We start from the raw sequence: 25,581 nt of genomic DNA, 5'->3' as shown, positions 1-25,581 counted from the left end.
GGTTTGGTGGAAGATTAACATTCAAAATTTATGCAAACAAGACATTTGTACTCAGAGCCAGAGCCGGTTTCAGCTGGGTTGGTAATGAAAGGGGGTTAAATGATCACTTCAGTATCACATGGTGTGGCATTCAATCCTCTTTGGCCACCTTGGGCAGTCTTCTACCATAGCTTGAGTTGATCCAAAATTTGTAATTAGAATTAGGCTGACACAAACTCTGTGGAAGCCTGTTGAATGAACTTTGCCTGTTCTTTAGTGCTAGACACACTCTAGCTTTTGCTCACAGGCCTGCTATCTCATCTCTCTTGTCTTTTCTATTGCTACTTTAATGATCCCTGTTCTTTGCAATGTATGGTCTTGTACCTGCTCCGCTCAAGTACCTCTGACCTTTCACCTCTCAACATCGTGTTATGCCAAACTCATGCCCCTCCCCATTTCCTACAGAACATAACCCTTTGGAACCTTCTCCCTACTCATATCTTCCTCTGCAGATATCAATCTGCAACAGTTGAAGCAAAGTCTTGGAGGGTCTACAAAAGTTCTGACCTTCATGGGTCCCTTCTGCCAAACTCAGCCCAATAAAAAAACCCATCTTGCCCTTGTGTACCTTTTAACAGAATCCCCTCTGTTGTAAATATTTGAACCAGGGTGTGAGGATAACTTCCTCCTCTTTTCCTACCATTCATGGAAGCTCTGAAAAAGATTCATGGGCACCGCTCTTCCACCCCATAAAATAAATTAAATGCTAAACTGTAGGTATTTTTCTGAGAAAATAGCCTTTGATATCAGTAAATCTTGTTTGGTACAATTATCTTCAGTATTTCTTATTTTGTTGCATTAAACTGGTTCTGATTTGTACCCTGTGTGTGCACATGAGCACACACACACTCCACACTCAAGAAAGGTAAAGAAAAGTGTTTGTGGCATTGCTAGCAATATCTTTAATTACTAATTAAGTAGGGAGATGTTAACGGTATTTTTGTAATGAATGTCTGCTGTCAGGACAGATGTTTTACTTCAACATTTTGCTTCATTTAATAACCAGGTTTATTAGGATATATTAATAATTTGCGATAATGATGATATTCGCAGTAATTAGTGTTGTGGTACTATTACTTCAAAAGAGCCAGGAGTAGATAAAAGCTCACTTAATCTCTAACAAAAGAATTTTTCAAAGCACTGCCCATTCTACTGATATTTTTAGCACACCTACACAGTCAGGCTGGATGCAACAACAACTGAAATTTCTTGTAAATAAATGACTTGAGACTACATACAAAAGAGGATAGCCAACTGAAAACCCTTTTACAAACAACTCAAAGATTCAGTTACAACTTCTCCACAGAAAAATGGGTCTTAAGAATGTTAAAATTACTTTTAAAAAATATAGGAAACTATAAGAAAGTCGAGGTATACAAAGAGCTAAAAATACTGTATTTGATGGCTTATAAGACGTATTTCCTTTTCCCAAATGACTGTGTAAAAAGAATCACCCTGGGGCCTAAATGCACATTTGGGCCTATAATGCTTACTTTAATGTACTAATAATTTTCTTTTCCTGAATATACGCTGCTGAAGTTGGGAAGTGTTTAATATGTATGTGCATCCTTTATTATATCAAATATGGTAAATCAAAGAGATATAAACTTTCCCTCCCTCCCACGCACACACACACACACACACACTCTCTCTCTCTCTCTCTCTCTTTCTCTCTCTCTCTCAAGGATATACAAAAGGAGCAACTCATAAGCTCATACATTTGAGAAACATTACTGATGGCAATTGTGAAGTGAAAGAGAGAGACTCAAGGTAATGAAAAAAGTGCACATTTTGAGATATTGGTAACGAAATAGGATTGTAGTTAGTAAAATAAAAGGAAAACAAAATAATTCGGTGAACTAAAATACTATAGGGAACAGAACTGAATGTAAACAGAAGAAAAAGATAATTAGTATAAAAACATTGTATCAGTTATTAACTACTGCTTGACTAATGAAATAAAGGAAAAATCTAACAGGATTTAAAATCTACTATCCACTCCCCACATCTATGCAGTCCAAGCAGTTCTGAGAGTGTTCTTTATGTTATATGGTATGATCCATTGTGAGATTCTCTCCTAAACGGATTCTTCGGTATTTCTTATTTCTTATTTCTTTATTGCCCACAAGGAGCTAAACATAGAGGAGACAAACAAGGACAGACAAAGGGATTAAGTCGATTACATCAACCCCAGTGCGCAACTGGTACTTATTTAATCGACTCCGAAAGGATGAAAGGCAAAGTCGACCTTGGTGGAATTTGAACTCAGAACATAATGGCAGACAAAATACCTATTTCTTTACTACCCAAAAGGGGCTAAACACAGAGAGGACAAACAAGGACAGACAAACAGATTAAGTCGATTATATCGACCCCAGTGCATGACTGGTACTTATTTAATCCACCCTGAAAGGATGAAAGGCAAAGTCGACCTCGGTGGAATTTGAACTCAGAATGTAGTGGCAGACGAAATGCCGCTAAGCATTTTGCCCGGCGTGCTAACGTTTCTACCAGCTTGCCGCCTTAATTCTTCAGTATTTCTCTCACTATATGGGACTCTGCTCTGATCTGTTGAAACATTTAACAGTATTCCATCTTTCGGAAGACCAGCCCCTTTTATTTTGCCTACTACAATCCTGTTTCTCTCATTTCTCATATCTCAAAATGTGTACTTTTTTCCATTATCTTGAGTCTCTCTCTCTTTCACTTCACAATAGCCATCACTAATGATTCTGTGGAATGGAATTTTTGGACTAATGGGACTTTGTTCCCTTGTGTCATGCAACAGTGGGTTGGTTCCTACCCTTAAGAATTTTAGAAAAAAACAGTATTGCCGCTCTTGATGCCAGAAAAGTTTTCAGCTCTATCTGGCATGAGAAACTTTTAGCAGAATCAGCCCACATATGGTATCCATCTATTTCTCATCTTTTGGATTAAAATTTTCTGTCAGACTTCTATAGTTTTACATAGGCACCAGTGTGGCTGTGTTTAAGAGGTTTGCATCTCGGCCATGGAGTCTTCAGTTCAGTTTCACCGCATGGCAACTTGGGCAAGTTCTTTCACTATAGCTCTAGATTGACCAAAGCCTTGTGAGTGGATTTAGTGGATGGACACTGAAAGAAGCCCTTTATGTATGTGTGGGTGGATATATCCATACACACACACACACACACACACACACACACACACAGACACTATACATGTTTGTGTAGTGTTTGTTTCTCTCCACCACTTGACTACTGGTGCTGGTTTAGCTGGCAGAATCGTTAGCACACCGGGTGAAATTCTTAGCGGTTCAAATCCCGCCGAGGTCGACTTTGCCTTTCATCCTTTCGGGGTTGATTAAATAAGTACCAGTTATGCACTGGGGTTGATATAATCGACTGAATCCGTTTGTCCTTGTTTGTCCTCTCTGTGTTTATCCCCTTGTGGGTAGTAAAGAAATAGGTTTGTAACTTAGTGGTTTGGCAAAAGAGATCAATAGATTTAAGTACTAGACTTAAAGAGCAGTATTAGGGCTGATTTGCTCAACTAAAACCCTTCAAGGCAGTGCTCCAGCATGGCCACAGTCCAAGACTGAAACAAGTAAAAGATATGTTTACAGAACCGTCTCACTACCACTCTCTATCAACCTCTGCATTTTTGTTATCTCATTTGACCCTTTAAGCATTTATACCGGCCAGATCCAGCCTTTCACACTTGCCCTACAATATTATTCTAAAAATAAGAAATAAACAATCACATCATTGAAATCTCAAAGCTACAAAAGTGATGCATGACAAATGCAAATCAATGTGAATAAATAAGCATTGCATTTGACATAGAAATCCTAATGCTAGGGGGTTAAATTCTTACTTCTTATGCCTTCTTATTTCTTTACTGCCCACAAGAGGCTACACACAGAGAGGACAAACAAGGACAGACAAACGGATTAAGTCGATTACATCGACACCAGTGCGTAACTGGTACTTATTTAATCAACCCCGTAAAGATGAAAGGCAAAGTCGACCTCGGCGGAATTTGAGCTGAGAACGTAACGACAGACGAAATACTGCTAAGCATGTCGCCCGGCATACTAACGATTCTGCCAGCTCGCCGCCTTCTAACGACTTGTATGCATATGACAGCTCTCATTGCTCCATCTTTACAATCCACACACCAACATAACTATGTACAATTTAAATGCCATACGCCAGTCTTGCACAGCTTCTAGACTCTTTATGAGATCTGGAGTTTAACCTGAGAGAAGTAAGAAAATAATTAGCTTGCTAACCAACCACATGGTTGCGGGTTCAGTCCCACTGCATGACATCTTGGGCAAGTGTCTTCTGCTATAGCCCTGGGCCGACCAATGCCTTGTGAGTGGATTTGGTAGATGGAAACTGAAAGAAGCCTGTCGTAATATATATATATATATATATATATATATATATATATATATATATGTGTGTGTGTGTGTGTGTGTTTGTGTGTCTGTGTTTGTCCCCCTAGCATTGCTTGACAACCGATGCTGGTGTGTTTACATCCGCATCACCTAGCGGTTCGGAAAAAGAGACCGATAAAATAAGTACTGGGCTTACAAAGAATAAGTCCCAGGGTCGATTCGCTCGACTAAAGGCAGTGCTCCAGCATGGCCGCAGTCAAATGACTGAAACAAGTAAAAGAGTAAAGAGTAAAATAATCTGAGTGTTTTTTTTTAAGATACACCTCATAGAAAGTAAATATTTATAAATTGATTTGGGAGGGAAAAAAAAAGGATCCTTTTGATAAAGAATTAAAATATCTCAAAGTAGAGACTGAGAATGATCAGACAAAAAAAAAGGAAAAGGTGGCAGGGAGAGAAAAAACTCTAGGATATAGCTAAATAAGGATAGAAAGATGATAAAATAAACCTGTCATGGCCAGTGCTTAGTAATTATACCAGACAGAGAGTAGAATCTGGAAGGGAGCCAAAAATAGTTTAGTAGTTCTGGTCTTAAAGGAGAAATTAGAGGTTTTTTTTAGTTGCAAAAATCCCTGTAAAATGTATCTAACATGAGAGAGATAGTGAAAATGTCTTAATATGTATGAGAAAGTACTTAAACACCTTATAACAAATAGTGTAGTTTTGCTCGCCTCCCCCACTTCCCAACAACATCACACCACACTACACTACACATATCACATCACAACACACCACCCACACCCCTATCCCCACATCTTCACACCTACACACACATACACGCACACATCCAGACCACCAGCTCTCTTTCACACACACACATGCATACTCTCTTATACACACATGCACCTTTGTGTTGGGGGTCATCTTTACCTTGTTATCTCCCCTACTTTCCTTCCTGTGTTTGACCCTTCTGTCCGGCACTAGTCGCCATGATAGATCGTTAGCCACTACGCACATTTTTTTCTCTCCTTGTTTCTTTCTGTGTTCCTTTCTGTAGAAGAGCGTAGGCCCGAAACGTAAAAGACTTTTTCTATTCCTGAGTGTTATAATAATACATCTGTTTGTTTTGTACACCACCTGTCTTTTTCTTTTGTTTTTTTTGTAAACTCTCCCTATATATATTTATAGTGATTTCAGGGTTATCCATTTTATAGTGATAACATGGACTTAATGACACACTATAATTTAGTTGGCATGAGAGAAAGATGGGTTATCATCTTGTTTGTAGCAACAAGAAAATAGAAATTCACGAGACGCTTGTAATAAGTCATAACTTTTATTACTGGAGGTAATGCGTTAACATACAAGATTAATTGAAGGAAAGTTTATAACATTACATGATTACATTCTGTTTGCAGTTACATGCCTCCAAGTAAGAAAGGTGAACGTATGCACGAGTGGGTGTAAATTGCAATGATTTGACTCAATGCCGGCCTAAGGCTAGACAGACACGGAGTGGCACGAATTTAGAATTTCTTCCTTTATATAAAGGATGGACCAGAAGTCCCCAACTTTCACATAAACTGGAAGCTTCCAGAAAGGTCTGGAACATTCTAGAAGCTTGAGGGAAATTCTCTCGTTAAATCCCTTTTCCATTTTGCTTGCCATCCTAGCCATCAGGGGTTACTCCATATATATATATATATATATATATATATATATATATATATATATATATATATAATTATTATTATTTGAGGGAATAAAACCCAAACTAACAAGGAAAAAAAATTCAATTTAGAAATACTAAATCAAATTTCACACAATATAATATTTATATAAAAAATTTTTTAAAACCCACCTTTTATCAATTCAAAATGAACAATTGAATTACACCATCTAGAAAATTATATATAATAGAAATATTAAAATTAAAATAACAATAAAATGTCAATGATTAAGTAAATTGCAAAAAAATAATAAAAACGTATATAATTGGTAGAATAATGACACGTGTTTTGTGGCTATATTTAAGAAATGATTATAGTAGTAGTGAAATCACTTCGATATAAATATAGCTACTCATCAGGTTAAAAATAAACTAGAATAATAAAATAATTAATTAATAAATATACTTATATATATATATATATATATATATATTATATATATATATATATATCTAGATGGTGTAATTTAATTGTTCATTTTGAATTGATAAAAGGGTTTTTTTTTCTAATTTTATATATATATATATAATATGGCCTTGACCATCCTGTAGGTAGTGTTTACCAAGAGCTGTTGTTATAAGCTAATGAGAGAGCTCTATGTGAAATTTGACTTGCTAGAAATAGCAGCCTAATTTCCCTTAAATTGCACCCTACTATTTTAAATAAAATGAGATTGGATGATATAATCCAGGATACACAATTCTTGAGAAAAGACAAGATGGTCATGGCTGGAATAACTTTGCTCATTCAGGGCTAATCAACCACACCTGAAATGGGTCTTGTATTTATAAATATTATATATATATATTCATGTATGTAGGTTCTCTTTTTTTAATTATTTGAAGTCTTCCTATAAAGAAGGAGTTAGTTTCTAACAAAACTGTATGTGTATATGTATGTATGTAGTAAACATACAAGCAAGTGTGCACACATGCACAGTTGGTTGGACAGACAGACTTGTAGGTGGTTGAAGAGAAATAGCTTCAACCGGGAATAGAAATGGTTTAATAACTTGAATCTTAGTTCTACTTTTATAACAAGAAAAAGAAATAATAAAATGGTTCTTATTCTTGTAAATTTTGAAGCAGAGTTGACTACATAATAAAACTCGGACATATTTTGTTGTCCTGCAGAGATGAAAGTTAAAAAGTTGACTTTGGAAGGATTTGAGCTCTGAAAATAAAGGGATATAAGTAACCTTTGTGTTGCCATATTTCTGTTGAGATGCTCTGTGTTTCTTTCAATTAATTTTAAATATAACAAAGAATTTAATAAAATAACTTTGTTATCATTAAGCTAGTGTTAGGAACATAAATTGTGACTAAGGTTTGGTGGAAGATTTTAATTCAGAACTTTTGAAAACAATACATTTGTGCTACAGAGCCAGAAGCAGTTTCAAGCAGGTTGGTATCAAAAGGGTTAAATACTGTGAAGCATTTAGTCTTTCACAGTGTCTGGTTAGATATTAGCTGGCACACTGTTAGGTTAAGTTCACCTTATGTAACATAACAATCAATATATACCACACTGGTACAACATCATAGTCTGTATGTACTGCACTGCTGGGCTATCTACACTTTATTTCGCATCATAGTATATAGCACATTGCTAAGTTGACTTCACCTTACACTACATCATTGTCAATATGTACAATAGTCGCCTACGGTATCTGTGCCAGTGGCACGTAAAAAGCACCAACCAATCATGGCCGTTGTCAGCCTCCTCTGTCTCCTGTGCCAGTGGCATGTAAAAATCATCCACTACACTCATGGAGTGGTTGGCGTTAGGAAGGGCATCCAGCTGTAGAAACACTGCCAGATCAGACTGGGGCCTGGTGCAGCCTCCTGGCTTCCCAGATCCCGGTCGAACCGTTCAACCCATGCTAGCATGGAAAACGGACGCTAAACGATGATGATGATGATCTTATACCCCATTACAGTCAACATGTACCACACCGCTAGGCTATTTACTCTTTATATCCCCTCATAGTCAGTATGTACCACACTGTTAATTTGACTTCACCTTGTATTATAACATGGTTGAGAAGATATGTGTACCAGTAACACAATGATAGTTGGTTTTTTTTTTTGGCTTTTTTAAGCCTTCTGGGCAGGAAGTTTCTAAGTGGTTTTTACTGTTACATGTGTAACCAGACTTTCTGTTCTAAATGCTAAGGTTTGACCTATTTGATACCAAATCAAACTGAGACCACCCTAGTTCTGTGATACAACACACTTCCTGATTTAAAATGATCTAAATTAAAGCATTCCATTAATATTTCACTTTCATTTATGTTCCATGCACCAACTTCATAACACCCAAATCATTTTATTAAAGTTTTTTATTTATAAACTTATTTAAAATGATGGCAATGTATTTCAAAAGAAATCATCATCATCGTTTAACATCCGCTTTCCATGCTAGCAGGGGTTGGATGTATGACTGAGGGCTGGTGAACCAAATAGCTGCACCAGGCTTCAATCTTGATCTGGCAGAGTTTCTACAGCCGGATGTCCTTCTTAACGCCAACCACTCAGTTCAGGGAGGTGGCTTTGTGCTAGGAGATGAGAGGATTTAAAGCAGAGGTTCTCAAAGTTTTGGGGCTACAACCCCCACTCAAAATACCCTTATTTTTATGTATAAATAAATATTTTATATTTTACTAATTTATAAATACTATGGTTGCAAAAGAGTTAAGGCGTTCTTATCAGCATAACTGTGGTATTGTTGCCTGGCTTTGTGAGACCAAGGGTAAGGACTTATATATTCATGGTAACCCCACCGGACCACATTTTGCCAAATGTTGTATCAGTATTAATCATGAAAGGGTTTGAATTCAAGGGTTTACATTGTCATCTATGTCCTTCATAGTGACTCTTATATTTCTCCTTCATGTATATTGTGACGCTAATTTAGCAACAATTTGGATTTGCACTTCAGTTGCATCCTGTTTTGTAGACGATGCATTTAGTGCATATTCTCCCACCCTCCCATAAAGGAGATTTCACTTAACATATCTATCTACTAGAGTCTTTCTCCAGACCTTCCTTGAATTCATCATCATCATTGTTGTCATTATCATCATTTAACATCCATTTTTCATCCTGGTATAAATTGGACAATTTGACAGGAGCTGGCAAATTGGATGACTGCACCAGGGTCTGATTGTCTGCTTTGTCAGGGTTTCTGTGGCTGTCTGCCCTTCCTAATGCCAACCACATTACAGAGTTTACTTGGTGTTTTTTATGTGGCACTAACAGTAGTGATGTCATCAAGTAACTTGCTAGAGAAGACCCCCTCAGTTCAGGGAGGTGGCTTTGAGCCAGGAGATGAGGGGAGTTAGAGCAGAGGTTCTCAAACTTTTGGGGCTAGTGCCCCATCCTTATTTTTATGTATGAATAAATATTTTATATTTTACTAATTTATATATACTATGAATCATTTGATATTTAATATAATATTACATAATTTGTATACAATACTATAATAATATTGTAATAAATTCATAGCGTCCCCTAATTCACTGCCTTCCTCACAATGCCTCCTTTTTCTCTACTGCCAAACACCGTCCCAACACCTACCAGGGGGTTGTAGCACCCACATTGAGAATCTATGGGTTAGAGTATGAATAGAAGGACAGAAACCAGTGTCTTTTGCAGTAAAGGAGACATATGGCTACTCCAGAGGGAGAGAGAAATGATGGTTAAGAATAGAAAAAACAAACAATCACATCATCAAAATCTCTAAGCTAATGAGATAATGCATAATTAATTCAAAATAACGGGGATAAATAAGCATTACATTTGGCAGAATAATCTTAAATGCTAAAGGGTTTGGAAGTGCATGGTTTCTCCCAGAAAAATGTACAATTTGTGTAATCCGTTTTTATTTTCTTCTTTCTTTTTCAGTGCATGATTTTGGTTTGAGGGGGTACCATATCATGAACACCAAAACCCTACAACCACCCAATTCCTTATCAGGCAACAGATTTAAGAATTTGAACCTTGAACCAAGTTTTGAATCCTTGCCCTACTTCTATAAGAACATATGCAGTTCAGAAGAGGTAAGTTTTTTTTTTTTTTTTAATATCTTTAAGGATAAAGGCAGCTAGCTGGCAGAAACGTTAACATGCTGGGCGAAATGCTTAGCTGTATTTCGTTTGTTTCTATGTTCTGAGTTCAAATTCTGCCTAGGTTGATTTTGCCTTTCATCTGTTCAGGGGTCGATAAATTAAGTACCAGTTATGCACTGGGGTCGATGTAATCGACTTAATCCGTTTGTCTGTCCTTGTTTGTCCCCTCTATGTTTAGCTCCTTGTGGGCAAATAAAGAAATAAGAAACGTTACCACGCTGGGTGAAATGCTAAGTGGTATTTCATCTATCTTTACGTTCTGAGTTCAAATTTTGCCTAGGTCGATTTTGCCTTTCATCCTTTCGGGGTCGATAAATTAAATACCAGTTGCATACTGGGGTTGATCTAATTGACTGCCCACCCCACCTCCAAAAATTTGGGGCCTTGTGCCTAGAGTAGAAAAGAATATCTTTAAAGATATTCAATTGAATGGCTTCAAAAACGAAGAAAAAGAATGAATCCTTATTGCAAATTATTTTCAAGCTTGTTTGCTTGTTTTGAATTAAACAGTAACATTATGAAGCTGTTCTCTCCTATTTTGTTTGTTCTTTTATTCTTTAAATGTTTCACTCATTGCACTGTGGCCCTACTGGAGTGTCGCTTTAAAGGATTTAGTCAATCAAAAATTGATCCCAGCACTTATTTTTTAAGTCTGGTACTTATACTATTGGTTTCTTTTGTTGAATCACTTAGTTACAGGGACATAAACAAACCAAGACTGGTTATCAAATGGTGTAGTGATGACAAACACTAAGACACACACACACACACATTCTTTATTCTTTTACTTATTTCAGTCATTTGACTGGCCATGCTGGAGCACTGCCTTAAAGGGTTTCAGTCAAAGAAATCAATCCCAGGACTTATTCTTTGTAAGCCTGGTATTTATTCTATCGGTCTCTTTTGCCAAACCACTAAGTTATGGGGATGTAAACATACCAACATTGGTTGTCAAGCAATGATATAGGGGATAAACAAAGACACACGCACGTAAATATATATACAATAGACTTCTTTCAGTTTCTGTCCATCGGATCCTCTGACAAAGCCTTAGTTGGCCTGAGGCTGTAGTAGAAGATACTTGCTCAAGGTGCCATGCAGTGAGACTGAACTCAGAACAATATGGTTGGGAAGCGAACTTCTTACCAAACAGCCACACTTGCACCCTATTTTAATCTCATTAGAATAATGTATTCAAAAAAATTGTTTACAAAATATTGAGATAACAAATATGGCTACATTCCATTGCATAACTGGAAGGAATATATTGTTCAAATTAACTTAGAAATTAACCAAGGCAAACAAATGGAACAATTTTTGCCATATGCACTCATTATTTAAATGCATTATACATGACTATTTGATCTACTGATAGCTAACAGAAATTGTGTTGTTATGTAACTACATGTGAATGTATTTATATTGTTTTTCAGGCGTTGTGTCACTAGATTTCTTTTTCATTTAGCTTGCTGCTCATCTAGTATTATGGCCTATTGAATAGAGCGTTTATTCTTTTATTCTTGTTTCAATCATTTGACTGTGGCCATGCTGGAGCACTGCTTTTAGTCGAACAAATTGACTCCAGGACTTTGTAAGCCTAGTACTTATTCCATCAGTCTCTTTTGCGAACCACTAAGTTACAGAGATGTAGACACACCAGCATCAGTTGTCAAGCAACCGTGAGGGGACAAACACACACACAGACACGCACACATCTATATAAGATGGGCTTCTTTTAGTTTCCATCTACTAAATCCTCTCACATGGCATTGGTTGGCCCGAGGCTATAGTAGAAGACACTTGCACAAGGTGTCACACTGTGGGACTGAACCCGGAACCATGCGGTTGGTAAGCAAACTACTTACCACACAGCCATTCCTGTGTCTATAGCAAAAATTTAATAGCAACATTCTAATAAGAAAAAATATTTGGTTTTCTGATCATTGTCTTTTGGTTTTAGATGTTTCACTCATTGAAACAGTGGCCACGCTGGGGCATTGTCATGAAGGGTTTTAGTTGAAAAAAATTGATTCCAGTACTTGTGTTCTTTCAAGTCTATTAGTTATTCTATTGATCTTTTTTGCTGAACCACTAAGTTACAGGGTTGTAAACAAATCAAAGCCAGTTGTCAAATGTTGGATGGCATCTGGTAGGTGGGTCGACAGCCACAATCCCCTTTCTCTCTCTCTCTCATACACACACACACACACATAATGTGCTTCCACACAGTTTCTAATCATCATCATCATCGTTTAACGTCCGCTTTCCATGCTAGCATGGGTTGGATGAATTGAATGAGGTCTGGCAAACCAGATGGCTGCACCAGACTCCAATCTGATCTGGCAGAGTTTCTACAGCTGGATGCCCTTCCTAATGCCAAGCACTCCGAGAGTGTAGTGAGTGCTTTTATGTGCCACCAGCACGAGGGCCAGTCAGGCGGTACTGGCAACGGCCACACTCAAATGGTGCTTTTTATGTGCCACCTGCACATGAGCCAGTCCAGTGGTACTGGCAACGACCTCACTCGAATGTTTTTCTCATGTGCCACCATCACAAGTGCCAGTAAGGCGACGCAGGTAACGATCACGCTCGAATGGTAGTTTTTACGTGCCCACCGGCACAGAGGCCAGCTTCTGGCTCTGGCAATGATCATGCTTGTATGGTACTCTTAGCGCTCCATCAGCACGGATGCCATTCATTGAATTTGATGAAATTCACTCACAAGGCTTTGGTCAGTCTGGAGCTAAAGTAGAAGACATTTTTCTCAGGCTGGCATTTGGTAGGACTGAACCCAAAACCATCTGGTTGCAATGTGAGCTTCTTAACTACACAACCATACAGTTTTCATTTTCTAGTCTCTGTACTTTTGGGGACAACAGGATGGACTCTCAAACAGAATCAAAGTAGTGATTAGATTAGTTTGGTGGGTGGCACTGGGGGTGGGTTTGGTGCAGTCTGTATTACATCTTTTATTGGCTTCAGCCAGAGGCTGTGCCCTTGCTTGGGCATTGCCATTATACTGAGGCTGGTCTATATTTAATACTTTATCTTAATATATATTAATATATTCATCTGTTATCTAATGTTTGCTCAAATGTTGTGGTAGTGCCTCAGCATTAATGACACTGCTCCAGTATGGTCACAACCTCTGGCTGGAATCAATAAAAGAATAAAAGAAAGGTAAACACTAATACAAACAAAAGAAGTAGAAGAGTTACTTTCCATACTAACAGAAGGGAACCTATGAACCATTAAGAAGTGTGTATGTGGTCACACTGTCTGCTAAAAATAGTAGCCAAATCTACCCCGGTTGAAGCTCTACTTTCTTAATAAAAATGGGAAGGATGTATTGGATAATGTAATGCTAGATACACTGTGCTGAAAAAAAAGCATAACAGGTTGGTCACATCTGGAACACTTTCGGTCATAAATCTACTTGATAAAGGCTGGCCAACAGCATCAACATCATTGAAAACTTAGTATCCTGAGTTGCACTTTCTGTGCAATCAAGATGTTTTATATCTAAAGATGAGGTTAATAGTCTTGAAAATTATAATCTTATTAATAACTCAACACATACATTTATATACATTTAAGCTTGATTTCTGGAATGGAAACTGTATTTATCTAAAAGATCATTGAAGTTACAGTTACTACAGTTTTAGCAACATGAGTCATAAATACTGTGGTTCGTAGTAAGAACAGATTAAACATTTGAATAAGTTTCAGAGTGTATCCTGTGCTCTGCAAATTTATTCTGTTTGGCTAATGTAGGCAGCAAAAGGAGGACTGGAGGGAGTTAGTGTAAGCTAATGGAAAATTTCATTAGAATGGTTTTCATTTACCAATAGGAGTCTGGTGGGAAGTAAGACCATGCCCAAGTGAAAGCTGCTGGTGGTGGATAATTGCAAGGAAGAGGAGGAAGTTTCAGCCAATTGATTTATAACCAGTGTCTATCCTCTTTGAGTTTCTAAATTTATTGGTAGGAATGATGAAGGCAAAAGGATAAAATTTCAGATTCCCTAGTCAGTGATCTTGGTGGTTATATCAAATTATGGAGCTTTTGTGATAAACACAGAATTCATTTTTCTTGCTTTATTAGTGTATAGAAATATTGCGTCTATAATATTCTCCACTAAAGGGATGTTTTCAATTCTGCTATCCCTTAATTTCCAGATATGAGAAAGAGAAGTGTAATTAGCCCTTTCTCTACTTGAATGTATATGGTAGCTCTGTTTGATCTTAAAAAGTATTCTCCATAAGTCTAGTGTAATTTCTAAGTCTCATTGGTGAAAGTTACTTGCTTTATAAACTATTGCCTCAGAGAGGCAGGTACATTTAAGTAGTCAATTCCGGATAGTTCTGAAGTTAAAATCTGGTTGTTAGTATGGAAATGATTGGATGTAAGATTTGGGAAGCTAAGCTATCAAGGAAACTATAACTTACTTTAACATTATTCTTGTTGAAAAACTTGATATTTATATGTGCATTTGTTTATTACTTTAGTTTTATTTCATTTTTATATCACAATTGTCAGCAATAGCATTATTGGTTGTAGGTTTCTAATGGGCCAGTTATAGATTCAGTATATTATGCTGAGGGTGATAAAGGGCTATCTGTAACTTGAAGCAGAGCAAACATTGCAAGACACTTTGTTCAAAAAAGACAAACCTCAAATTTTTGGCTTTCTTGCCAATGTTTGCACTCTTTGCCAGTATACTGAAAGATATGCACACATGCACGTGCACTGAGATATTTCGCAGTTTCCATCTTCTAGATTTCACTTAGAAGGTATCGATCAATCTAAAGCTATAGTAGAAGACATTTGCCCAAGGTGCCATGTACTTGTACTTGCTTGTACTTGTGACGGCGTGGGTTGAGCCGGCTTCTTCTCTAGCCCTGATGGCATCACGAACCATGGCGGCCCATGCTCGACAGTCCTGTGCAAGGTCACTGGAGATAGCAAGCCATTCGCGGTTCCATCTGCGCAGACTGACCACCTGCAGACCTGAGAGTTCAGAGAGGTCCTCCTTTATTGTCGTTGCCTAGGTCTTCAGCTACCAGCCAGTGCGTTTGCGCCAGCTGGGTAGTGGAGGTGGGAGGAGAACATCGCGAATCAGCTCACCCTCTGGACACTGGACCGCATGACCGAACCACCTTAAGTGCCGTTGTAGAAGCACCGAAGGGAGAAGCCGGAGATTCAGGCGATGACAAAGACCGGCTGTAAGAACCTGATCAATGCGTCGGCAGCGAAGATTGCGGCGGAGACAGTCATTGTCGAACACCTCCAGCCTTCGCTGATCGACTACCCTCATAGACCATGATCGAAGGTGTCATGCAGTGGGATTGAACCTGAAATCATGTAGTTGTCTGGACTTGAAACCACATGGTTATGAAAAAAACTTCTAAAGTGCAACCATGCCTGTGCTCAAGAAAAGTAGCAACCAAAGTTGGTACTTATCATTTAGAACTAATACTTGAATACAGTAAACTTTACACTGCACTAACAATAGTATGGAATCATGATTGGTAAATTATCATCATCATCATCATCAACGTCCGTTTTCCATGATGGCATGGGTTGGACGGTTTGACTGGGGTGTGGGAAGCCAGGAGGCTGCACCAGGCCCAGTCTGATCTGGCAGTGTTTCTACAGCTGGATGCCCTTCCTAACGCCAACCACTCCGTGAGTGTAGTGGGTGCTTTTTACATGCCAGGCGAGGCTGGCAACAGCCACGATTGGTTGGTGCTTTTATGTGTCACCGGCACTGGTATCACAACTGCAATTTCCATTGATTTTTGATCGATTTCGATTTCACTTGCCTCAACAGGTCTTTGCAAGCAGAGTTTTTGTGTCCCAAGAAGGAAAGGTATGCATAAGTGGACTGGCTACATCCCAGGTAGAGGCCACGGGTTACGGCCACGTTCGGCTTGTCCTAACTCCCAATTTTCCATGAGTCAGACAGAATTTTGTTGAGGAAAGTTTTCTGTAACTGGATGCCCTTCCTGTCATAAACCCTCATCTCTTTCCAAGCAAAGTAATATTCTCCCATGACAAGACATGTTTTCACAGAAGATTGGAAATGAAGGACACTGCTTGCTTGACAGTGGCACTTGTTTACGAATATCACCCAATATCAAAACAAAGAAGCAGTGAAATACGTATTAATTAAAGCTATTTTAAATCATTAAATTGTTTCTGTATATTACACATCATTTTTGTATTTGTATTGTTTTCTGTTTTTCTCCTATTATTTTTTCATGTCTTATATTTATTTCATTTGTTTGTTTATTTACTTTTGTGCAGGCCACTCGGTTCATGAATTCCCTTCCAGCTAAGAAAGGTCAATTTATCATCCGCAAAAGCTCTAAGGGAAGCAACTATCTTTCAATCACTGTTGAGTAAGTTATCATTTTTCTTTCTTTCTTTTTTGTCTGTATACAGTAATGCCTTGATATACGAGTTAACTTGTTCCTGGAGGCTGCTTGTAAAGGAAAAAACTTGTAAAGCAGAGCAATAATTTCCCATAGTAGCAATGTTATAAATCAATTCATTCCCAGAAAAATATCTTTACCTATAAAATTTATAATAGACCAAAGCCTTGTGAGTAGATTTGGTAGACAGAAACTGAAAGAAACCTGTCGTATATATATATATATGTTTGTGTGTATGTGTTTGTCCCCCCCCCCAATATCTCTTGACATCCGATGCTGGTGTGTTAACGTCCCCGTAACTTAGCGGTTTGGCAAAAGAGACCGATAGAATAAGTCCTGGGGTCGATTTGCTCGACTAAAGGCAGTGCTCCAGCATGGCCACAGTCAAATGGCTGAACCAAGTAAAAGAGTAATACTCATAAATAAATGGCTGTAAAGCAACAGTAGAATGTAAAGAATATCTTAAGTAAAAAGAATGTGTCAAGATCAGTTATGATAAAAAATATGATCGTTTTTTGAATCACTTTCACTCACACACCATCACTTTTAGACGCGATCGCTGATTCACAAGCACTCATAGACAGACTTGTAGATTTCTTTTTAAAAACAAGTCTAGAGTTGTTTGCTTAGCTTTTTACACTCTATAAATTTCTCTATAACATGCAGAAGCATTTGTTATGTTAGTAGAAACTTTTGCACTTTGTTCATCATCCATCATTTTGAATTCGAGTTTTTTACCCATTAACGGGAGTGGCTGGATCTACCTCAGTGCCATAGCAACTGCCCTCATACCATCTCACCATCTTGCATGCTGTGACCATGCTGGGGTTTAGTCAAACAAATTGGCTCCAGTACTTATTTTTAAAGTGCCTTATTTATTCTATCAGTTTCTTTTGTTGAACTGCTAAGTTACAGGGATATGAACAAGCCAAAATTGAGTTGTCTGGCAGTGGGGTCGGGTAACAAGCACAGACACACACACACACACACACCACACACACACACATGTATATACAATGGGCTTCCACACAGTTTCCCTCCACTAAATTCACTCACAAGGCATTGGTCAGCTGGGGCTGTAGTTGAAGACATTTGCCCAAGGTGCCATGCAGTGGGACTGAACCTGAAATCATATGGTTGCAAATGAGATTCTTAACCACACAGCCATATCTCTACATATATAATTAAATGTATTTTCAAAAGTTATTGGTATTTATGAATAAACTTTTCATGTTAATTTCATAAATTTGGTTATTTTTTTTTCCACTAGCCACTAAAAAACTGCTACTAATTCTTAGAAAACTTTTATTAATTTTCAAATAATTTCTCTCAGTGCCAAACAGAAAACAGACTGAAAATTGCAAAAATTCTTGGTGTTTGTTTAACCCTTTCGTTGCTGTATTTATTTTGAGAAGCTCTGTGTTTCTTTCAATTACTTTAGATATAACAAAGAATTTAGTAAAATAACTTAGTTATCATTCAGCTAGTGTTAGGAACATAAATTGTGACTAAGGTTTGGTGGAAGATTTCAATTCAAAACTTATGAAAACAAGACATTTGTACTATAGAGCCAGAGCTGAGTTTCTTTAAATTGATTTTAAATATAACACAAGAATTTAGTAAAATAACTTAGTTATCAATAAGCTAGTGTTAGGGAACATAAATTGTGACGAAGGTTTGGTGGAAGATTTTAATTAAAAACTTATGAAAACGAGACATTTGTACTATAGAGCCAGAGCTGAGTTTCTTTCAATTACTTTAGATATAAAAAAAGAATTTAGTAAAATAACTTAGTTATCATTCAGCTAGTGTTAGGAACATAAATTGTGACTAAGGTTTGGTGGAAGATTTTAATTCAAAACTTATGAAAACAAGACATTTTTACTCAGAGCCAGAGCCAGTTTCAGCCGGGTTGGTAACAAAAGGGTTGAAGCCTTATTAATTATTTCATTGTGTGTTGTAATTCTAAAAATGACATCTCAATACATGGTAAACAGTGACTAAAGTTTTATATTTTCTTTTAAATTACAGATTGTCCAACCGTCACATTAAACATGTCAATATCAAGATTGTCAGAGACAGTCAGGGTGGAGAATCATTTTGTTTACTCTATGAGCTTGGTAATTTCAAATCTTTGGCCTCACTAATTGAATACTATAAAGTTCATCCAATTGACAACATCGAAAAAGTACAGGATGTGAAGCTACTTTATCCCATTATGAGAAAACCTTCTGACTCTGATATCATGGACGGAGTTGTTGAAAATTTCCATGGTTCTGTAGGCCTTCAAACTAACAATAACCAGCAGGTAACTACACCTGATAACAACAACTTTTTCCTTGAAAGCCGTCCTCCTGCTGCGGTTCCACCGACTTTATCTAAGCAGCAAAATGTGGATGCAACACAGTCGAGTTTTTATTACACCTATGTACAAAATATGAACGAAGACCGCAGTCGGCTTTTATGGCAGACACTTAGAATGGAAGAAAGATGCATGTGTGGAATACGCATACAAGATTCACAACTTCCTGATAATTTTACAGTTCACCAAATACAAGATTCAAATGGTTGGAGACTCTATTTCCAGGACCAGAATAAAGTGACATCGTGGATTCTACCTGATCATGTCATTGAGAGAATGGAACCATTTCACTGGAATAACTTGACAAAGCTTTATGCCCCCAAACCATTACCTGAGTGGCTCCAAATTAAAAGAGCCATTTTAATCAGCAAAAAATGATCGTTGATTCTGTGATAGAATATTTGGATTTTATTTATTTTACCATTGTTGCTAATGTCTGTGTGTCCTCAGTCACAATACTCTTTCACAAACCTGTAATAAACATTGTTTTTGTTTTCTAAGTGTATGTTATAATGAACATTTTAATAACTATTTCTTTTTCTGTTTTTTTTTCCTCATTGTTGTTAAATGTATCAATTACTTTGATGAGCCCTTTGTTTTATATCCCCTGTAATGGTTATTTCTTTCTGCCAAAAGCTATTAAAATTTTTAACTTCTGTGCAAAAGAGTAGTTTTCTGGTTGGAGTAGATGACTAAACACATTGTCATCTTTTGATGTAAGATCAAATTCTGCTAAATTTGTTTTGCCTTTAAACCTTCCAGGATCAATAAAACAGTTTGATACAAGGGTCAGTTGAACTGCCCCCATCCCATTCCATACAAAGCATTGATTTTTGTCTTTTCAATGATAATTTATCAATCACCTTTTGATAGGCTCTTTGAAAACTTTTATTTAATTACACTGTTGAAATATTTAAAATATTTTCAAATAAACTTAGTTACAAATGGATTAAATGCTAAAATTTTCAACATAAAGTTATATTAGATATAAATAAATAAATGTTTCTTCTCGAGCAATGCCAGGCTCAGAAGGGCTGGTTTCCTGGTTTCAGTGGCGTAGAAATTCCCCACCTGGACGGGACGCTGGTCTGTCACAGGATTACTCATTTTTGCCAAATGAGTGGACTGGAGCAACGTGAAATGAAGTGTTTTGCTCAAGAACACAACGCATCGCCCAGTCCAGGAATCGAAACCACAACCTTACGATCATGAGTTCTACACCCTAACCACTAAGCCACATGCCTCCACTATATTAGATATAATAAACACTAATTTGGGACTAAAAAGAGGAACTGGACTACTGACAGGACACAGCAATCTCATCAGTCGGTTGTTTGTAGTTTCTGCTTTAATATGAAATATCTCTTATCATATCCTTTCTGCTATTGGCACAAGGCCTGAAAATTTGGAAAAGGGGACTAGTTGATTACATCAACTTCAGTGCTCAACTAGTACTTATTTTATTGACCCCCAAACAGATGAAAGGTAAAGTTTTGCCCCAGCTCCCCTTCAGAGTTGGCGAAAGCGATGTGGTGGACAACAAAAAACCTGGCTGATGACAGTCAAGGCTGATCTGGAACCCAACCTAGGCCCCCCCCCCCATATCTACGGCATTCGCTGCTGGAATAAGGAGTGGTTGGAGATCACGCGGTCGTTAGCCTCAAATCGCCAGGCCTGGTTGGCGTTTTTGGGAGATGCAGCATTGAGGATGAATGAAGCCAGCTCAACCCACCCCGGGTGAATGCTGTAAGAAAAAGAAGAAGAAAGGTAAAGTTGACCTCAGCAGCATTTGAACTCAGAACATATAGACGGATGAAATGCCACAGAGTGTTTTGTCCAGTGTGCTAACAATTCTGCCAACTCACCGCCTTCAATATAATAACAATGAAATTATTGTATACAGTGCTCAGGTGCAACACAACCTGTCAAAATGCGTATAAAGTATATGCAGTAATGTACAAATGTCTGGAAAGCGAACAGTATATGAGTCAGATACATCCTTGCGTGTGTATAGAGGGGAGAAAATCAGGTGTAGTGTTGGTGAATCTCAAGAAGCATGGAAGTTTTGAAGGATGCAGTGCTCCGACAACTAACAACTGATGCCAGCAGTCTGTTCCATGCTTCAGCAACTCTTAGCGGGAAAAAATGTTTCCGAAAGTCATGGGAGCTGTGCTGTTTTCTGACTTTGTAAACATGTCCATGAGTGTTAGACAGGTGGAGTTTGAAAAGGTGCTCGGAGTTATTGTTTGTAAGATGGTTAATAATTTTATGGGTGTCTGCCAAGTCAGCTGCCAGACGTCGGAGTTTCAATGTGTCCATGCTCAGGGAAGTAAGGCATTCAGAATATGGCAAATGCCTGATGGAGAGTATTCTCTTGGTTGCACGTCGCTGAACGGCTTCCAGACGATTAATATCCTGGGCAAGGTAGGGGTTCCAGACCAGTGATGCAAATTCCAGGTGAGGTCTTACCATAGCTATATATAAAGCCGCATATAGATAGCCGGAGAGCGGCTCACAAAGGGCTTGGTGAGTGATGCCAAGACACTCTCAGCCTTCTTGGCAATTTTAGCAATGGGATATTAATGATAATATCTATCACCAGAAAAATATATATCACCAGAAAGAAGTATATATTTTATAATTCTTTATTTTCCTTCTTCTTGTGCCATGTCTATGGGTGTCAGCAATCATGGAACCCTCTTTCCCATTCTAAATTCTGAAGATTAATGATTTTTATGGATAAAATATAGCAGTGGTTTACTATTCTGTCTCTTGAGGCACATGGCCTATTTAACCCTTAGGCAAGGGAGCTGGCTCTCATCACATCAAAGCATGCTCACATACACTGGTAGACCTGTGTGAACATGTCTAAGAACCAAACCTCCTCTGAGTCCTCTATGCCTAAACCACAAGATCATAGTTTATTTGACCAAAAATGGAGCCCTTAATAGGTACTGATCCAGACCTGAGAATAGTGGTGCCTTAGGTGTTTTATTCTATTTGAATTGTTTTTATATACAATTTTTTTTCAATAACCCATGCTAGCATGGAAAACGGACGCTAAACGACGATGATGATGATGATGATGTTCCTTACAAGAAATGGTATATTTTATGGTATTCTATTATACCTTGTGAATTTAAATTGTGACCTGTAATGGATATATTCATTTTTTCAGATTATGACTATCATATTCTGGAAATATATTTAAATCATATTATTTTTGTTAGATATCTTAAAACTTTTGGTGGAGTTCCTTAACATTATTGTCTCCTAAATTGTTTTCTATACACCAACATCAAAAATCAATGGAAATTGTAGTTGTGATCCCTGTGCCAGTAGCACGTAAAAAGCACCATCCGAACGTGGCTGATGCCAGCGCTGCCTTGACTGGCTTCTGTGCCGGTGGCATGTAAAAAGCACCAACCAATCATGGCCGTTGCCAGCCTCGCCTGGCACCTGTGCTGGAGGAACGTAAAAAGCACCCACTACACTCACGGAGTGGTTGGCGTTAGGAAGGGCATCCAGCTGTAGAAACACTGCCAGATCGGACTGGGGCCTGGTGCAGCCTTCTGGCTTCCCAGATCCCGGTCGAACCGTCCAACCCATGCTAGCATGGAAAACGGTCATTAAACGATGATGATGATGTTGGGTTTTTCAGAAATGTTTCATAATACAGTACACAAAAGTTTGCATAAATACTATTATTGTTATTTAACCCCAGGTCAGCCTTGATTAAGCAGTCTTATGATCAGAAGCACAGAGATGTTGGCCCTATTGCATCCAGGACTATATCATTTAATTTGTCTTCTCCTTTTAAGACAGTAGGGTGTGATCTGAGAGAAATTTGGCTACTATTTCTAGTACGTCGTACGACCATGTAGAGGCTCTATCTTTAAGATGGTAGGGTGTGATCTAAGGGAAATTTGGCTGCTATTTCTAGTATGTCGTACGACCATGTAGAGGCTCTATCATTTGTTTGCTATTCTAATGGATATGAAGAGAGTTTGATAAGTTCAGTTGCTGTGAAAAATGAAGAATCTGGTTATTTCAAGCTTCACTCTTTGAGAGCAAGGAAGTGAGAAAGTTGTTGCTTAGCTCCTGGAAGGAAGGGACGTGGATGTGGGGAAGAAGAGGTGTGGCTGTGGGTGGGTGGATGGGTGGGATGTTGTGAATGAGAAAGGAAGGAGGCAAGACAGATGCCAGATGTGTATAGGGGTAGGGCAAGGTGAAGAGGAACCTAGGAATTGGCAAGGGACTTAGTAGAAAATGCTGATGCCTCCAACCAAGCAAAAGAAAAAAAGTGAGGAGTTTTAAGTAAAGTGAAGATTGGGGATGGTAAAGTAGAGAGAATTAAAAGACAAAGAGCAACTATCATGACACCCCTAGCTTTGTTAAGTAACAGGTAAACTAATAATAATAATAATTAGTAATAATAATGATAATCTTTTCTTTATTGGCCACAAAGGCTGAGCACAAAACATAAAGGGTCAATACAACACAAGGGACAAGTGGGGACACAAAGCCAGCAATTTCAGAGGAGTTGGTAAATTGATTTCATTATTGACCCCAGTGCTCAGATAGTATTTATTTCATCAGCCCCCAAAAGATGAAAGGCAAATTTGAACTCGGAATGTAATTTTCGAAGTTATTATTATTATCATTATTATTATTATTGTTATTATTATTATTATTTTTATTGTTCAGGTCACTTCTTGGAATCGAACTTGGAATCTTGGGTTTAGTAGCCTGTATTCTTAACCACTATGCCATATACTCGTGGGCATATGGCATAGTAGTTAAGAGCACAGGCTATTAAATCCAAGATTCCAAGAAGTGACCTGAACAACAACAACAGCAATAATAAAAATAATAATAATAATAATAACATCGAAAAACACCTTAGGAATGAGAGCCCAGGTTCGAAATTTCCCCAAGACACCTGATGAAGGCTGGAGGGTATATCAGCTGAAACGTTGTGTTAACAACAAACACGATGAGGACAAATAACCATTGAATGTAAATAATGTACATAATTCCTCACCTCTTAAATATAGAACTGTGGCATAAAATTCTCTCTGTTCAAAACAATAACATGAAACTAAAGAATTGTATGTCAAGAGTTCTATATGAATGAAATATGTCCTTGAGGTCAAGGTTTATAAAAATGTTTTTCTTTGTTCTGTTGGACAAAAAAAAAGACTTGAAATTTCTTAAATAGGTAAAGCAATGACGAAGGAAAACACAAACAAAGAACACTTAAAAATTGGGAATAAAATGTGTGAGCAGTATAAGAAACCAAGGCTGTAGAAAACAGAAAAACAAACCCAAAAATCTACTGCAGGTTTGCAAACAAAGCCTCAATGCATTGGCTGAAGACAGTTGTTCTGTTACAGTATCTCAGAAAGAAGGAGGCTATTGAATGATCAGTTCAACAGTTTTTTCTTCAACCTCATCATCATCACCATCATCATTTATCCATACTCGCATGGGTCGGATGGAATTCATTGCAGCAGATTTTCTGCAGCTGGATGCCATTCCTGTCACCGACCCTCATCTGTTTCCAAGTAACATTATTTCCCCATGGCCAGAAGATTGAAAATGAAGAACACCACTTGCATGGCAATAACATTCATTTACAACTATCACACAATTCCAAGACAAAGCAGCGGTAACACGCTCATTCACTAGCACCACACACACACACACACACACACACACACACACACACACCTGATGGGCGTTTTTCAGTTTCTTATTGCTTTATTGCCCACAAGGGGCTAAACAGAGAGGACAAACAAGGACAGACAAAGGTATTAAGTCGATTACATTGACCCCAGTGCGTAACTGGTACTTAATTTATCAACCCCCTGAAAGCAAAGTCGACCTCGGCGGAATTTGAACTCAGAACGTAACAGCAGACGAAATACCTATTTCTTTACTACCCACAAAACGGCTAAACACAGAGAGGACAGACAAACAGATTAAGTCGATTATATCGACCCCAGTGCATAACTGGTACATATTTAATCGATCCCGAAAGGATGAAAGGCAAAGTCGACCTTGGCGGAATTTGAACTCAGAATGTAACGGCAGACGAAATACCGCTAAGCATTTTGCCCGGCGTGCTAATGATTTTTTCTGTTTTCACATTCAGAGTTCAAATTCTGCCAAGGTTGACTTTGCCTTTCAATCTTTTTGGAGTCAAATGAAAATAAGCCCCAATCGAGCCCTGGGGTTGATGTAATTGACTTCCCTTCCCCTAAAATTGCTGACCTTGTCCCATAATTTGAAATCAATATTTTATGTCATTAAGGTAATTGAGCTGACAGTGGAGGCACATGGCCTAGTGGTTAAAGCAGCGGACTCGCGGTCAAGGGATCGTGGGTTTGAATCTCAGACCGGACGATGTGTGTATTTATGAGCGAAACATCTAAGCTCCACATGGATCCAGCAGAAGGTAATGGCAAAACTTCTGCTGACTCTTCCACCACAAATT

The 25,581-nt window shown here is 38.0% G+C and overlaps 1 protein-coding gene across 3 annotated transcripts in view; it reads left to right on the top strand.

The window, feature by feature from the left end:
- Positions 1–19,905, top strand: part of LOC115212302 — a 140,310-nt gene extending 120,405 nt beyond the window's left edge. For all 3 annotated transcript variants that reach the window (XM_029781154.2, XM_029781152.2, XM_029781151.2), the window contains 3 exons: positions 10,062–10,216; positions 16,593–16,687; positions 18,752–19,905. In XM_029781154.2, coding sequence (XP_029637014.1) covers positions 10,094–10,216; positions 16,593–16,687; positions 18,752–19,460 — 927 coding nt within the window. In that variant the 5' untranslated portion in view covers positions 10,062–10,093 and the 3' untranslated portion in view covers positions 19,461–19,905. The remainder of the gene's footprint in view (positions 1–10,061; positions 10,217–16,592; positions 16,688–18,751) is intronic.
- Positions 19,906–25,581: the final 5,676 nt, after the last annotated feature.

The sequence above is a fragment of the Octopus sinensis genome, linkage group LG5, assembly GCF_006345805.1.
Source record: "Octopus sinensis linkage group LG5, ASM634580v1, whole genome shotgun sequence".
Classification (NCBI taxonomy): Eukaryota; Metazoa; Mollusca; class Cephalopoda; order Octopoda; family Octopodidae; genus Octopus; species Octopus sinensis.
Note: the sequence above shows the minus strand (reverse complement) of the source record. Positions and strands in the feature narration are given on the sequence as shown.